Consider the following 16,511-nt stretch of genomic DNA (forward strand, 5'->3'; position numbering starts at 1 on the left):
TGCTAATCTTTTCACCCCAAAATGCATAACCTTACATTTTGTCACATTAAATTGACATCCATTCTCCTTAGCCCAGAACTCCAATCTATCCAAGTCATCCTGCAAGACTTTGACATCTTCTGCATTCACTATTGCCCTACCCAACTTTGCATCATCAGCGAACAAATGAATTGTTCCACTTAGATCCTTCCCTATATCGTTAATGAACAGATTAAACAGCAGTGGTCCAAGAACAGAACCCTGCGGCACACCACTAGTCACAGGCCGTCTTTTGGACTCTACTCCTGAATAAACTACTCTTTGATATCTCTCTATCAACCAACCACCTATCCATCTCACCAACCCTATATCCATTCCCATATGTTGTAGTTTACGGATTAGTATTCCATGTGGTATCCTGTCAAATGCCTTTGCCAGGTCCAGCAGTATCACTGTAAACCCATTTCCCTTATCCAGTTCAGCCGTCACCTTGTTATAAAACTTGAGCAAGTTACTGAAGCATGATCTACCCTTCACAAAGCCATGCTGTCCCCTGTACAGTATCTCATTTTCATCAATCCATTCCTGTATTTTTCCCTTGACTACTTTCTCCAAGACCTTGACAACGACTCCTGATATGCTGATCGGTCGGTAATTTGCAACCGTAGTCTTGGATCCTCCTTTATGCAGTGAAACTATTTTCCCCTCTTTCCACACCTTTGGGACTAAACCAGACCTGAGACTCAGATTAAACAAGATGGTCAAGGGCACTGATAAATCCTTAGCCGCTTCACGCAAGACCCGTGCCGGTATACCATCCAATCCCACAGATGTGTTCACATTAAGGTTCTGTAATAGACTAGTCACCTCCACTTCATTCATCACTATTCCCGTTTAAACTAGTGGTTCCTTCATTTTTTCAATGTCACCACCTGGATGATATGCTTTTGCAAAGTGCGCGCTCAGTAACTCCACTATATCGACTGATTCAGTGATCTCCTTACCATCGTCATTCCTTAAAATCATTTTGCCATGTACAGTTTTTTTCTTGCTTGCAGCATATTGAAAGAACTGTTTGGGATTCTCTTTTGCTTGCATAGCTAGTTTCCTTTCATAATCCGCTTTTGCTTTTTTTACCACACTCATTACATTTCTGGCCTGCATTTTATATCATTCGTGTGCCTGCAGGTCACCCCTTTCTTTAAATTCCCTCCACAGTTGTTTCTTTTTTTGCAGTTCAAGCTTAATGGTGTTATTCATCCATTTAACCCCTACTGGTTTTACTATTCGTACCCTAGGTATACAATAAGCCGTAACCTCCTGTAAATGCTCCTTGACCACTTCCCATGCTCTATCGACGTCCAGCCCTTGCAGTTGTACATGCCATGGCACTGATCCAAGCAATCTCCTAAGCCTGTCATACTTGCCAGCACGGTAATTCCACATATACCCTGTCTTAATCGAAAATTCCACACCTCCCAGGTCAAGACCTTATGATCACTCTCACCAATAGGTGGCAACATGGTCATATTCATTACATTCAAATTCTCAGATGCTATTACCAGGTCAAGCACTCTCACACCTTTCAATTACATGCTGTCTCAGATAGTTATCCCTTAATAATTGAATAAAATCCTTTTCCTTCCTCACATGTGACCTCTCCTCCTTCCAATCAATGTTACCATAGTTGAAATCCCCCATAATAATTACCCTCCTTCCACTCATTTCATCAATTTCCCTATGCATACTATCTCCACCATCTATTCCATCACCTGGTCTATAGCAGCACCCAACTGTATATTTTATTCTGCCAGTCTCAATCTCACACCAAATAGCCTCAAATGAGCTCCTTTCACTATCCTGCGATACAACTTCAATTCTCCTTGGCTGCAGTTCATCAGCTTTCATCAATAATACCCCTCCCCCCATTTTATTCTCTCTGTCCCTCCTAAACACACTATAACCTACACATTCTATCCCACTAACTATATCATCTTCCGTCAGCCATGTTTCACTAATGCCAATAACCTGTGGCCAGGAAGAGCCAATCAAGGCCAAAAATTCTTCCTTCTTGTTCCTAATACTCCTGGCATTAGTATACATGAAATGCAGTGATCCCTTAGTTCCACCCCTATATTGATGCGTTATTCGAAATGACCCATTCCCATTTTTTGTCCTTAGTGCTGGCTCGGGTACATGATATACATTCTTACACTCATCTGTCTCACTGATGTCTGCATATCCATCCCCCCCCCCTTGGTAGTTCTGGTTTCCCTGGTTTTGCACATCCATTTTCACTTCATTCGGCAACACTCTTTCCAGTCTCCGCACACCAAGTCCATTCAAATGCAGGCCATCCATCTTGTATAAGTCCTTTCGCCCTTCAAACTCATTCCACACGTCCACGAATTCCACACCACACCGTCTGCATAACCTGCACATAATGTCATTTGCGATTATGGCCCTCCTTCTAAACTCCTCTCTGTCATACCGCGGCAACAGACTAACCATTCTAACTCTGTCACTCTTTTCTTTCGCTACCTTTAACAATACTTTCAAGTCCTCTCTCTCATAAAAAATTTATCACCTTTCAATTCATTCGTACCCGCCACAATTATTAATTCTTTCACCCTCTGTTTTTGCACTCTAATACTCTCACTTACTATATCTAAAACGCATAGTCTTAAAATTCCCATATATCCATAACATTTATTACAAAGATGATATTACAAGGATGATTTAAATAAGCTAGCAAAATGGACAAAAGGATACGAGAATGGCTCAGGGAGAGATACCAGAAGGTGGTGTATGGAGGAGCAGAGTCCAGGATGTGGCAGGTGACCAGTGGTGTGCCTCAGGGCTCTGTGCTTGGGCCATTGTTTAATTTGTACATAAATTATATAGGAAATGGCTTGAAGGGAGATATTCAGTTGTTTGCTGATGATGCAAAATTGGTTAGCGCAATAAAAAATCAAGCTGATGTTGAGAGTTTGCAGGATGATTTAAATAAGCTGGCAAAATGGGCAAAAGGTAATGGATGTCAGTTCAATGTGAAAAAGTGTAAAGTTATGCATTTTGGAATTAAAAGATTATAAGCTGTGTACTACATTGGTGGAACAATACTCCAAGAGATTGATGAGGCTAGGGACTTAGGGGATTGGTGGATAGGGAGATAAAGTTCAGGGGAGACATTGCTAAGGTGTCCAAGATTGCAGATAGGATTACTTGGTTATTGAGGAATACACTAACATCCAGAGATAAATAGGTTATTATTTCCCCTTTATAAAGCATTGATACTTCCACATTTGGATTACTGTGTTCAGTTCTGGTCACTTGGATTCCTTTGAGATGAGGAGGTTGTGGAGAGGATTCAGAGGAGAGTGACTAAATTGGTGAGATATGTAAAAAATGCTCCCTCCATTGATAGATTGAGAGCTTGTGGATTGCAGAGGTTGGTTGATAGGTGGAGAAGAGGGGATATGATACATACATCTTCAAGACTGAATAATATAAGCACATAAACACAAGAAAGATATTTAATTAACCAAATATTTTGGTCTGGAAATAGCAGACCATCTTCAGTGGCACTACAAGAACAGTTTTAAAAAAAAATATAAGGTGGAATACTAACAATAGATCATTTAAAAATAGAACAAGCCGCGTGATGTTATATCACTAAGTATTAAACGGAATATTTTTAAGCAGAGACATGATTGAAATAAAGATATTAATTAATAATATTAAATAACATAAAATTAATATGATTTAATGAGTTATCCTGATTAGGCTTTCCCAGATTTTTGATATAGATATACAGTCATTCCGATTCATGTTAGTACGATGGAGTAAGGCCTCTACGCTTTCTTTGAATAAACGTTCAAATTTATAATGGGATCTATGTAAGAAGCAAGTTTTTGACCAAAGGATGTGGTTAGTTTCAATCCCGTGCTGAGCCAATCCAGATTTTTCAGGTTTGTTGTGATGAATGGAGGATTGATGTTCTTGGATTCTTTTTTCAAACTGGATGTTCCCTTGAAAAAATAATCCAAGAACAATCTTAGACCAATGTATTACTATGGCATAATGTTGTTTAAAAGTATTACTTCCAATCAGGATGCAGTATCGCATCTGTTACATTGGATCTGCTGTTCATTCCTTAAGTCAGCAGACCACTTACATTCCACCACTAAGAAAGAGAGAGAGAGGAAAAAAAAAAAACTAACAATAACAACAAAAAATCCCATTACTGAAATAGTTTTATGCCATACAATCAAAACACACTCCTGAAATCGAGATCATTGTTATTGATGTCCAAGAAAACGCAATCAGATTACATTGCTCCAAATCCCTAGTGATAAGAACAACTGAATACACTATAAACACAGAAAGACCATGTCTGCTTCTTGCTGCTACTCTTGAACCAACCTAACTCCTCTTAATACATCGTTTCATAAAACCTTGTGGCTTGCTCGGTCATCTGCTTGTTTGCTTGCCATGTATATAATAGGTTTTTGTTCCTTTTTTTGTTTTTAATTTTCAGTTCTTTAAAATTTAAATTCATAGTTTGCTTAATTCATTTTCTTTAATATTCGTTTTATTCATGTCTTTTCAGCTATTTCTGTACTCATCTATTCTTTCTTCAACACTTTTCTAAATTATATACCGTCTCAGCTCAAATACATTTTTTAATAGATGCTTCTCAAGGAAAAGATAAACCTCAAGATGGGAGATTAACATTTCATCCTACAAAAGAATTGCCACTTTTGAGAGAATGGTTTCATGCTTGTCGGACACCATCTAATCGTATTCTTCAAATGTATGTGGATATTCTTAATCAAGGACCTGTACGTCAACAGGAAAGGTATGGTAAAAACTGTTTTTAGCCTTGGCATTTCTTTATTTGTGGTAATTTTTTTTAATTTTTTTTTTACTTTATATATATATAATAAATTCACATGGAGAGAACACAAGCAATAAGGTTAGTCCTGTTGATTTATTGTTGATAGTGGTATGTTCGGTAGTTTGTGATATGCAAGAATACAAGGAATTTGAAATCGACAGTGATTGCCATTTAGTTTTAAATAGGATGAAAATGAATTAGTTTTAAAATGCAAAGTCAAGTAGTTTTTAAAGGTGAACTGCAGGCTTAGATAAACAGAATATTATTCGAGAAAAAATAAGTATTTGAAAACTTTGGTGGCCCTGCTATAATATACACACACATATTGATTGATTCACATTGTGAACTAATAAGAAAATAAGGAAACTGGGTTTGTATAAAAGTAGCTAAACAAAAGTCATAGATAGATGGGCAAATGAATGGGGGTGTCAGTTTAATGCAGCAAAATGTAAGGTCTTGAGGTTTGGGAAACATCGATGGGATGCTGCATACTCTATGGGAGGAGTTATATTGGAGGAAGTAGGGGAGACAAGAGATCTGGGGTTGATGAGTGATAGAAACCTGAAGTTTAGGGGATATATTGCAAAGGTGGTGAAGGTAACACAGAGGATTGCTGCTATTATGAGAAGGACACTGACCTGCAGAGATAAGAGGGTTATCATTCCGATGTATAAGTCTCTGATCAGACCACACTTGGACTATTGTTCTCAGATTTGGTCCCCAGGATTTGAAGGGGATAAATTAACTGTGGAAAGGATACAAAGACGGATGACAAAGATGGTTTCAGGACTGTACAAGGATAGTTATGAGGATCGGCTGAGAGAATGTGGACTGTAGAGTTTGGTGGATAGAAGAAGGAGAGGTGATATGATTGAGACTTTTAAAAAATGTTGAGAGGTGGTTACAGGGTTGACACTGGGGAGTTCTTTCGCTTGGTTGAACAGCGGGAAGGAGTGATGACAAGAGGCCATCCCTGGAAGTTACGAAAGGAAACTGTGAGCAAGAGGGTAAGGAGTGGTTTCTTTGTGTGAAGGGTGGTTGAGCCGTGGAATGCATTGCCTGATGGAGTGGTGGGAGCGAGAACGGTCAGTGAGTTTAAAGAGTGGTATGATAGACTTTGTGTTTCTTAGGGGGACCTCCCCTCGATGAGTCTTGACAGACTTTGTCTTAGGAAGGACCTCCCTCGATGAGTCTTTTGAGTCCTTGGAGGCCTGAATAATAATAAGAAGAAGAATAAGAATAGAAATGAATATCATGAAGAAGACAAAATGTTCTGAAGACTATCAAAAAAAAAAAAAAAAATTAGAAATGGTGGAAAGGGCATCAAAAAGAATCAGTTGATACAGGTTATAAAAATTGAAGATATTTGGATGCCTTGAGTAATTTCTTTGAATGATTGTTAAAACGAGATAAGCAGTGGCAACACTATCTCTGGTTAGCCAAGTGGTTAATGTATCTACTCTCCAACCAACACTGTGAATTCAAATCCTGCCATAGGCTTGGATGTTTGCGATTGGCTTTAAGTGGAAATTAATTTTATCATCTGGTGTGAGATCACTATCCTAGTTATTGGCGGCTCAATAATGTTCCATATTTAGTCTCACCAACAAGGTTTTCAGTTTATGTAAAAAAAATAATAAAAAATAATTCAATAAACCTTGGCTTACCCACATACTAATGTACTATAGGTTTATATATTAGTACTTAATGTGAAAAAAAACTCAAAAATTTGAAATGTGGAAAAGAAACTGGAATAGATGATATTCAGAAGGTATAAAACTTTTACGGTGACTATATTTCATAATTCAGGAGGTCATAAGATGGAATCCTTTATATCTAGGGGTATACATCTGAAAAGATTGCTAAAGTTCTTCATGCACTTTCAAACCATATATCTGGCTATACATTCATCCTCTCTCTCTCTCTCTCTCTCTGAATAATCAGTTCTCTTGCATATTCAAAACTGGCAGACCATGCTCTGGAGACTTTAGTCCACATCTCACTTCCATACAGTAGAGAAGGTCTTGTCATATGGACCATAAAAATGCAGGAAGACAAAACCAGAAAGAAAAAAAAAACTACAAATAGACCTCAGTATTAGATAAAATTTACAAATACAGAAAAAAATGGATTGAATATTCAAAAAATGGATAATTTGAGACTACCCAAAAATACACTTTGATAACAGTTGAAGGACATAGAAGTTAGTGATGACCAAGAGAAAAAAATAGAATAAAGTCAAAATATTATCTCCCAAAGGATGATAATGACTATAGACTGTGTATACAAATAGTATGTTTGTAGAGTATTTTGATTTTTAAAAAACTCAGATTTAAATTAGCATATGTTGTTATACTAGTATTGAGAAAACTGTCTAGTTTCACAAAAACCAAATGACTAAAATCCATGATGTCTAGTTGCTTGTTCCTTCTTCAGTATGTGCATCTAAAAAGAGAACAGCATAAAGCAAATCTCAAATATTATTATTACTAAACCATTAGCAGTATAAATATGAAAAAAATGAGGCAGCAGACATTCGCAGAGTATGCTATTTGTTCTCTTGGAGACTTAATAGATGATTGTTAAAAAAGTTGAAGTCAAATGTGTTCAGAGATCATATTAAAGACTTCCAAGTGTCATTCCATTCAATCCTTGATTTCTGTTGAGGGAATCATGTGATTGCCTAACTTTGGATTCTTTTATGTGGCCCAAGAAGGCTTCGCCCCATAGGACATGGCTTTCATTGTTTGTTGTGATTAGTAGCAGATACGTGCACTGTGAGGCTGTATTTTTCTTTTCCTCTGTAGACTACATTGCTAAGGTATTCTTCTTTGCAGATTTCAAAATTTCTACTAGTCTGACCTATGTCTTGTATACTGCATGAACAAGGAATTTTATATTCTACTGCACATTTTTGAACAGGTGGTTAGGTGGTCTTAGGCATTTGAATGAGGACAGACGTAGTCATCTGGAAAGATTGCTGTACTGAACGAGTCGGTGTGTCAATGTAGGGAAACTAGAATGCCCAGGGTAGATGGAGCAGGGGTGGCCTCTTGTGGGAATGGGTACTTGGGAGAAGGGGGGACAACTTCAGGTAACACTGAGCGCAGTCGAGCTAAAGGGGGGGGATAATGCTGGGTATAGAAACAGTGGCATTTTTATGCTTTATACTAATGCCAGGAGTATCCAGAATAAAGGAGAGGAATTGGTGGTGTTGATAGCGTCAGCCTGGCCAAAGATTATCGGGATCACTGAGACGTGGTTGACAGAAGAGGACATAATAACAGGAATAGAAGTAGCAGGATACAGCATTTTTTGGCAGGATAGGAAGGGAAAGTGTGATGGTGGAGTACTGCTTATGATAAGTGGCGACTTATGTCCTCTAAGAGTGGAGGCTTTGGAAGGAAGTGACACTAATGATTTTGAAAGCATATGGTGTGAGGTAGAGGTGGGCAAGACAGGATATTTAGTGGGGTGTTGCTACAAACCAGGCACAGAGGGGTGGGGACCAGGAGATGTTTAGACAGTTGAGCTTGGAAGTGCAAGAAGCAGTGGCGGCCCGTACATAAGCACTGCAACACTGCAGCACCCCAAGGAAAAAATGAAAAAATTAAATTTTGTTTGTGTTTATAAATAATAACAATGCTTACAAAATTATTTAAATGTAGTACAACATGTTAAAAGTTACAGCTTATGTTTTGACATTGATTGAATAGTTAATAATTGGAATTGTTTGATTAACGCTTTAGATTATGAATCTAATGCCGATATTCATTTGCTCTTGTCATTGCACGTTATGTCATTCCCAACTGTAATTGCTCAAATGGCAGTGTATTTTTAGTAAGCTTATGCACCTTATTTCTGTGAGATATAAAACGTTTATCATTGGTGCATGTGCCTGGTGAACTATTTTTTGTAAATCTTATTTTATTTTGTTAAAATAACATATAATTATTTATTTATTATAGATACAAGGCTGAATTATGATGAGTGTCACTGTTAAAAATATGAAAAGAATAATATTTTTTCAATTATCATTACACAAAACAAATGCACTGCGATCTAATGCCGATATTCGTTTGCAGTCGTTGCACGTTCATTAGACACACTGCCGCTTGGGCAGTATATCTTATGCCTGCGCTCGTTATTTCTGTGAGATATGAAACGTTTATTATTGGCGTGTGTTCGTGGCGAACTATTTTTTTGTAAATCTTATTTTATTTTGTTAAAATAACATAATTATTTATTTATTATAGATACAAAGATATGACATATCATATCCTGAATTATGATGAGTGTGACTGTTGAAAATATGAAAAGAATTATATTTTTTCAATTATCGTTACACGAAACAAATGCACTGCGATCTAACGCCGATATTCATTTGCACTTGTCATTGCTATTGATACGAATCTTTTATTATTGGTGTTTGTTCGTGGTGAGGATGAAATATTTTTAATAAAGCAATTTTTAATATGTAAAATTTATTTATTAATAAATTTGTTGCTGATTAGGAAAAAAATTGTTTTTTTTTTTTGTTTTTTTTTTGTATATGCAGCACTGCCACTGGCAAGAAGAATAATTGTTATGTGAAATTTTAACTACAACAGTATAAATTGGGGAGAGGAAGATGCATGTAGCAATAAGGGAATGGAATTTCTAGAATTCTTGAAGGACAAATGTCATAATCGATATGTAATAGAGGGAACAAGAGGTTCAAAAGTTTTGGATTTGGTCATAGCATCAGAAGAGTTGATAATAACTGAGATGACATCTCTCCCACCAGTTGAAGAGAGTGACCATGTAGTTTTGACTTGGAAGATGAATAGACATGCAGGAGTATCAAAAAAAGACGGGAACGTATGTGGAAGTATATGGTAGGTGATTATAATAGTCTTAGACATCAATTTGGGGAAGTTTCATGGAGGGAGGAATTGGAAGGCCGGGATATCATTAGTGCTTAGGAAATTCTGAAGGAATATTTGTTAGCAGCAATAGTAAGCTGTATTCCACAAGTCAAGAAGAGGACACAACTTGGTGTAAAGTGGATAACAAACAATATTAAACAGGAACTGCATGTGAAAAATATGCTATGGGAGAGATATAAGGAGACAGGTGAAGAGCAGATGCATGAAGAATATAAGACACAGGCCAGGAGAGTGACTGGTATGATAAGGAAGGTGAAACTGGAATATGAGAAGAGATTGGCCCAACATCCAAAGAAAATCCTAGGGAATTTTTTAGCCATGTGGCCAATAGGAGGAGAAATGATTGTGGAAGAATGACACTGTGAGATAAAATTGGGAATAGAGTGACTGATGCAGAGGACATAGTGGAATTGTTCAGTGAACACTTTATTGGAGTATTTCATCCAGGCGGAGTAAATTTGAATACTAGAGGGATAGGGCAGGGTCGAGGTTTAGAAGTGCAGGAGGAGAGTGGGTTCCAAATACTGAGTACTCTGGATGTCAGTAAAGCTGTGGGACTAGATGGTATTCCACCATGAGTTTTAAGAGAATGTGCTAAAGAACTGACAGCTCTGTTGACCTGGCTCTTCAATAAAAGTCTGATTGTGGGAAAGATACCCAAGGAATAGAAGGAAGGTAAGATAGTGCCGTTGCATAAGGGTGGTAGCAGACTGAAAGTGTCTAATTATAGGTTAGTTTGTGTGTCATCAGTAGTTGTTAAGGTCTAGGAGAAATTAGTGAGGACTGTATACAGCAATGGGAAGATGAGGGTAATGTTATCTGTGTGAGCCAACATGGATTTATGAAGGGGCGCTCTTATGTTAGTAATATGCTAGCCTTTTATAATAAAGTTACACGAGCAGTAGATGATTGAAAGCCATATAGTGCCATTTTCATGGATTTAGCGAAGGCATTTGACTGGGTGCCACATGATAACTTGATATTTAAGTTGCAGCATATGGGTTTGGATGTCAGGTTGGTCAGCTATATTCAGGATTGGCTGTCCGATAGATATCAGAGAGTTATGTATGGTGGTGCAGTTTCAAGGAGGCAGAGGGATACAAGTAGGGTCCCACAGGGCTCAGTTCTGGGACCTATATTGTTTAACCTTTATATGAATCATATTGTCAGTGGATTGCAGGGGATATTCAGTTGTTTGCAGATGATGTGAAGCTGGGAAAGGTTATTAGTAATAGTGCGGATGTGATAGCCCTGAAAGAGGATTTGAATAAGCTGGACAGATGGGTTAATGCAACAAAATGTAAGGTCTTGAGGTTTGGGACACATAGATGGGATGCGGCGTACTCTATTGGAGGAGCTATACTGAAGGAAGTAGGAGACACAAGAGATCTTGGGTTGATGATTGATAGAAACTTGAAATTCACAGAGCATATTGCAAAGATGGTGAAGGTAACACAGAGGATTACTGCAATAATGAGAAGGATGCTTACGTGAAGAAATAAGAGTTATCATTCTGTTGTATAAGACTCTAATCAGACACGTTTAGACTATTGTTCTCAGATTTGGTCTCTAGGATTTGAAGGGGATGAATTAACTGTGGAAAGGGTACAAAGGTGGATAACAAAGATGGTTTCAGGACTGTACAATGTTAGTTGTGAGGATCAGCTGAGGCAAGGACCTCCGGCGATGAGTCTTTTGACTCCATGGAGGCCTGATTAATAATAATAATAATTAACATCTCCAATTTTGATATCAGGTTTAATACCACTTTCCTTCATGATGTGTTCCATATACGAGGGTTGTCTGAAAAGTTCTCAACCTAACAATGAAAAACGAATTTATAATTTCAAAATTATTTTTATTTTTCAACATGATCTTCCTTAAGACTAATACATTTATTCCAGCACCATTATCCCATCCCTGTAGTGGTTCTCGATAAGATCTGCAAAATATCCCTCTACAGCTGCAATCAACTCTTGATTCGAAGAAATACTCTGACCAGCAAGGAAGAGTTTTGGGAAGAGATAGAAGTCAGAGGGAGCCAAATCTGGGGAATAGGGTGGATGTTCCAACAATTCATAGTGCAAATCCCTTAATTTTCCCACTGCCAAAACACCTTTGTAGGCTGTTGCATTGTCCTGATGAAAGATGATATTTTTCTTCTGCAAACCTGGTCTCTTCTCACGAATTTTTTTGTCTAGTCTGGTTAAAAGATTGGAATAATATTCTCCAGTTATTGTTTTACCCTTTTCAAGATAATTAATAAACAAAATGCCTTTAGCATTCCAAAACACTGATGCCATGACCTTTGATGATAGAAAAGACTTTGTCTTCTTTGGAACTGAACAACTGGCCACTGTTTTGACTGCTGTTTAGATTCTGGTGTGTAATGGTGAATCCAAGTCTCATCCATAGTAATAAATCAACACACAAAATCAGTTTTATTCTTGTTAAAATGCTCCAAGCACTGTTCAGATATTTTCATGCAAGTATGTTTTTGATCTGCTGTGAGCAAGCACGATACCTATCTTGCACAAATCTTTTTCATTTGCAATTCTTCATGGAAAATATATCCTACGCCAGGGGGTGCACAACCTTTTTAAATGTGCGTGCCAAAATCGCCAAATCTTTGATGCAAAATTTTTTCATGTGCCAACTGAAATTTATGAGAACTTGTTATTATTTGGTATCTTTTAAGTATTGGGAGAACCTTTTCAAATAATCAAAAATCACATTAGAGCAGTAAAATCAAAGAATATTGTAAGAGTGATTATCGTAAGTCATGTAAGATTGAATGAATATAAAACTTAGTGATGGAATTTTTACTTAAAAGCTTTACCTTTACTTTATACCTTGTTGATAGCATAGATATTTTTTATTTGCCTTTAAGTGTAATTCTAGCTGCCATATACAGCCACACAATTTAAAGACACTTTTTTAACATCAGCAAAAGAGTAAATAATAGTTTTGAATTTTTTTCAAGTTTTTCCAATATATTATGCACAATCTCATAATCGTTTCACTTGACTAAAGCACAATAAAAGAAAATAAATTTTAAATATTATTTTATTAATTCTTAATCCCTTACTAGTAATACATAAAAATCACAGATAAAATAAAAAGTTATTTTACCTACAAAATATATTAAGTTAATCTTTACTATTTTTTAAAAGAAAACATCAAATAAAAAATAGAGAAAGAAAAGATACTGAATGTTTTATTTATTTAGCATCAGTGAGACGTCTGCTGCTGCATCACTGATGACAGATAATTTATATCAGGTTTATATTTTGTAACCTTTAGAGATATGCATGCACTACTAGTTCATCTGTAAGTCTACTTCTATTAAAAGACATCTACATATTCTTGTGAATCATTGTTCATCACTGAGAACAATGATTCTCAAGAATATGTAGATACAAAAATGGATAGCAGTGCTGTTGCAAGGATTTTCAATCCTGAATACTAATCCTGAATCTTACAAAAGTTTCAGGATTAGTATTCCTAAGTCTTTAGTGCATCGTTTTTCGTACTTCTCTCTATTACTCCCATCTCTAGTTGCTCCTTTTCAATATTTTCAAAGTCAATTCTGGGGTCAACAAATTTCTGTCTCCAAATTGAGCTACTTTGAAAATCAATCAACTGCATTTCAAAATCATCCATATTTATCCATGAAAACATCTGCAAGTTTAATTCATTGAGTTTTATAGTGTGAAAACTTAATGGAGTTTGCAGTCTCTTCTAATTTTCTGAACTTACAAATCTTAGAGAGAGAGAGAGTACTGCTCAACAATTGACATAATGATGTTTAAAAATAGCTTTTGAAGACATTGGCAGTCTGTTTTGTCATCCTATTGGAAACCATTGATCCATTTCTTTAGGTTTGGAAATTATCTACATATCTCACTGTCTACATTCCTCTTAAAAACTCCTATTTTTTTCAAATGCCTTTATGTCATCAAACATAACACCATGAGCAACTAGAGATGGGAGAAACAGAGAGAAGTGCGAAAAACGAGGCACTAAAAACTTAGGAATACTAATCCTGAAACTTTTGTAGCAACAGCAATATTATCCATTTTTGCATCTACATGTTCTCAGTGATGAACAATGATTCACAAGAATATGTAGATGTCTTTTAATAGGAGTAGCCTTACAGATGAACTACCATGAGTACCAGGGCCCTGTACTTTAAGGTTCAAGTCATTTAATTGTTTGCAGAAATCTGCAAAAAAACATCACTTTACAAACCCACACGATGTCATACATTTCTTTATAAGTCATTCGTTGATTAGTCAAAAAGAGATTTATCTCATCCAGGCATTCAACAAATCATTTCAGAACAAGATCTCGGTTAAGCCAACAAACATTGTCGTACATTATTAGTCTTTTGTACACCGAATCCAGCTCATTCAATAGATTCTGAAATTGTCTTTTATTCAAAGCACGTGCAGAAATGTAATTAACAACTTTGGTTACGGTTTGCATCACTTCTTGAAGTTCTTTTAGGCTATCTTTTGCGCATAAAGTCTCCTCATGTTTAATGCAATGCAACCTATCAGAAGGTTGGATATGTGTTTATTTATTTAATTATTTTTAAGGTGAGCCTAGGTTGCGTGCTGGAAAAAGTCGTTGGCATGCCAACGGCATGCACCGAGGGCTCCCCAACCCTGTCCTATACGTTCTTTTGAAATGCCTATAGTCTCAGCAATTTCATGCACTTTGACTTGCTGGTCAGCGTGCACTTGATCAATGACTTCTGGTGTTGTTACACTTTTTGGACGTCCTTCACGTGGATCATCTTCAAGGCTGGTACGGCCATATTTAAACTCGGCAGCCCATTTCTTAATTGTCGAAAACGAAGGATAAGAGTGCTCATAAACTTTTATTAACCTCAAATGAATTTCTTTTGGTGTTAAACCTTCTGTTACAAAGAATTTTATAACCACACGATACTCAATTTTATCCATTTCAAGGGATACAGACAACACTTTTGCTTCAGACAGCTATATAAAACAAACTACTTGATAGAATGACATTTCACATAGTTGCTTATGACAGATGTACCAACTTAGAAAAAAAAAATCTTGCTGATAGCATTGCCATCTATGGTCGAGACTGAGAACTTTTCAGACCACCGTCGTGTATATATATGTATATCATCATCATCATCAAATTCCTGCCATGCACCCTCAAGGGGTGTACAGGATATGATAGTACTATATGAAAAAAATTACATCATTACTAACTTCCTATCTACAATTTTTCTCCAAATCAGTCTGTTATTTGTCAAGACTCCAACATTACCAGATCTTATATTTCTATCGTCTAAGGCACTTTGTACCATATCAGTCCACCTATATCTTGGTCTTCCTCTGGGTCATTTTGCTGCCAACCTGGCAGAGAACACTTGTTTTGCTAATCTTTCCTCGCCCATTCTGTTTAAGTGACCATACCACCTGAGATTAGCTCTACAAACGCATTCCTGGATGCTGACAATGTCAAGTTCTTTCCTAACATCCTCGTTTTTAATATGATATTACCATTGATGCCATCTGTTCACGCCCATAATCTTTCTCAGGACTCTCATATCTGCAGAGAACCTGTGGAAGAAGTGAAACATTTCAGCTACTTAGGCACGATTTTTACTGAAGATGGTAAATTAAATATCGAAATGGACAACAGAATCAGCAAAGCTGGTTTGGTGGGAAGCCAATTGAATAAATTCATTTGGAATAAGAGAGAAATTAGTCGGAACACTAAATTAGCTGTATACAAGACAGTGTTCAAACCAGTTTTAACTTATGGATCTGAGAGCTGAGTCAGAAGTAAAACACTTGACCAAAGACTAGAGATTTACTTCTGACCCAGCTCTCAGATCCATAAGTTAAAACTGGTTTGAACACTGTCTTGTATACAGCTAATTTAGTGTTCCGACTAATTTCTCTCTTATTCCAAATGAATTTATTCAATTGACTTCCCACCAAACCAGCTTTGCTGATTCTGTTGTCCATTTCTATATTTAATTTACCATCTTCAGTAAAAATCGTGCCTAAGTAGCTGAAAGGTTTCACTTGTTCCACAGGTTCTCCATTCACAATACAGTTAACATTTTCAATGATTCTGCCTATATTCATTGTCTTTGTCTGTTTATTGCTGACTTTCATACCATATCTATTACAACAGCTATTCAATTTAGTCAAAGAATCTTGCAGACTTGTAGCGGATTTATTTAGATGTATAACATCATCCGCATACAGCACAGAGCTAACATTAACATCTCCAATTTTGATATCATGTTTAATACCACTTTCCTTCATAATGTGATCCATATAGATAATGAATAACAGAGGGGATAATGTACATCCTTGTCTCACTCCATATTTAACGTTAAACCATCTCCCTGTACTTCAATTCTTACTGCTGACTTACAACTCAAATAAAGACTAAGTATTGCTTGATATAATGCCCCATTGATACCATATAACTGCAGCGTATTGAATAGCTTCTGTCTTGGCACCTTGACATATGCATTTTCCAAATCGATAAAACTTAAATACAGATCTTTGTTATATTCCCATGCTTTCTTGACTATTTGTCGTAAAGTGAAGATCTGATCCTGACAGCCTCTATTTGGCCTGAATCCAGCTTGTTCTTCACCAAGCTTTTCTTCCACAATTCTTCTCAACCGTTTCTCAAGTATA

General features: G+C 36.7%; 1 protein-coding gene across 1 annotated transcript in view; it reads left to right on the forward strand.

The window, feature by feature from the left end:
• LOC150107055 (homeobox protein dve-1-like) overlaps nt 1-16,511 on the forward strand; it is a 254,064-nt gene that overhangs the window by 202,840 nt on the left and 34,713 nt on the right. The window contains exon 7 of the mRNA XM_090392921.1: nt 4,672-4,840. Within this exon, the coding sequence (XP_090249047.1) occupies nt 4,672-4,840 (169 nt within the window). The remainder of the gene's footprint in view (nt 1-4,671; nt 4,841-16,511) is intronic.

The sequence above is a fragment of the Typopeltis vanoorti genome, chromosome 5 (assembly GCF_054136105.1).
Source record: "Typopeltis vanoorti isolate ZY-2024b chromosome 5, IOZ_Tvanoo_1.0, whole genome shotgun sequence".
Classification (NCBI taxonomy): Eukaryota; Metazoa; Arthropoda; class Arachnida; order Uropygi; family Thelyphonidae; genus Typopeltis; species Typopeltis vanoorti.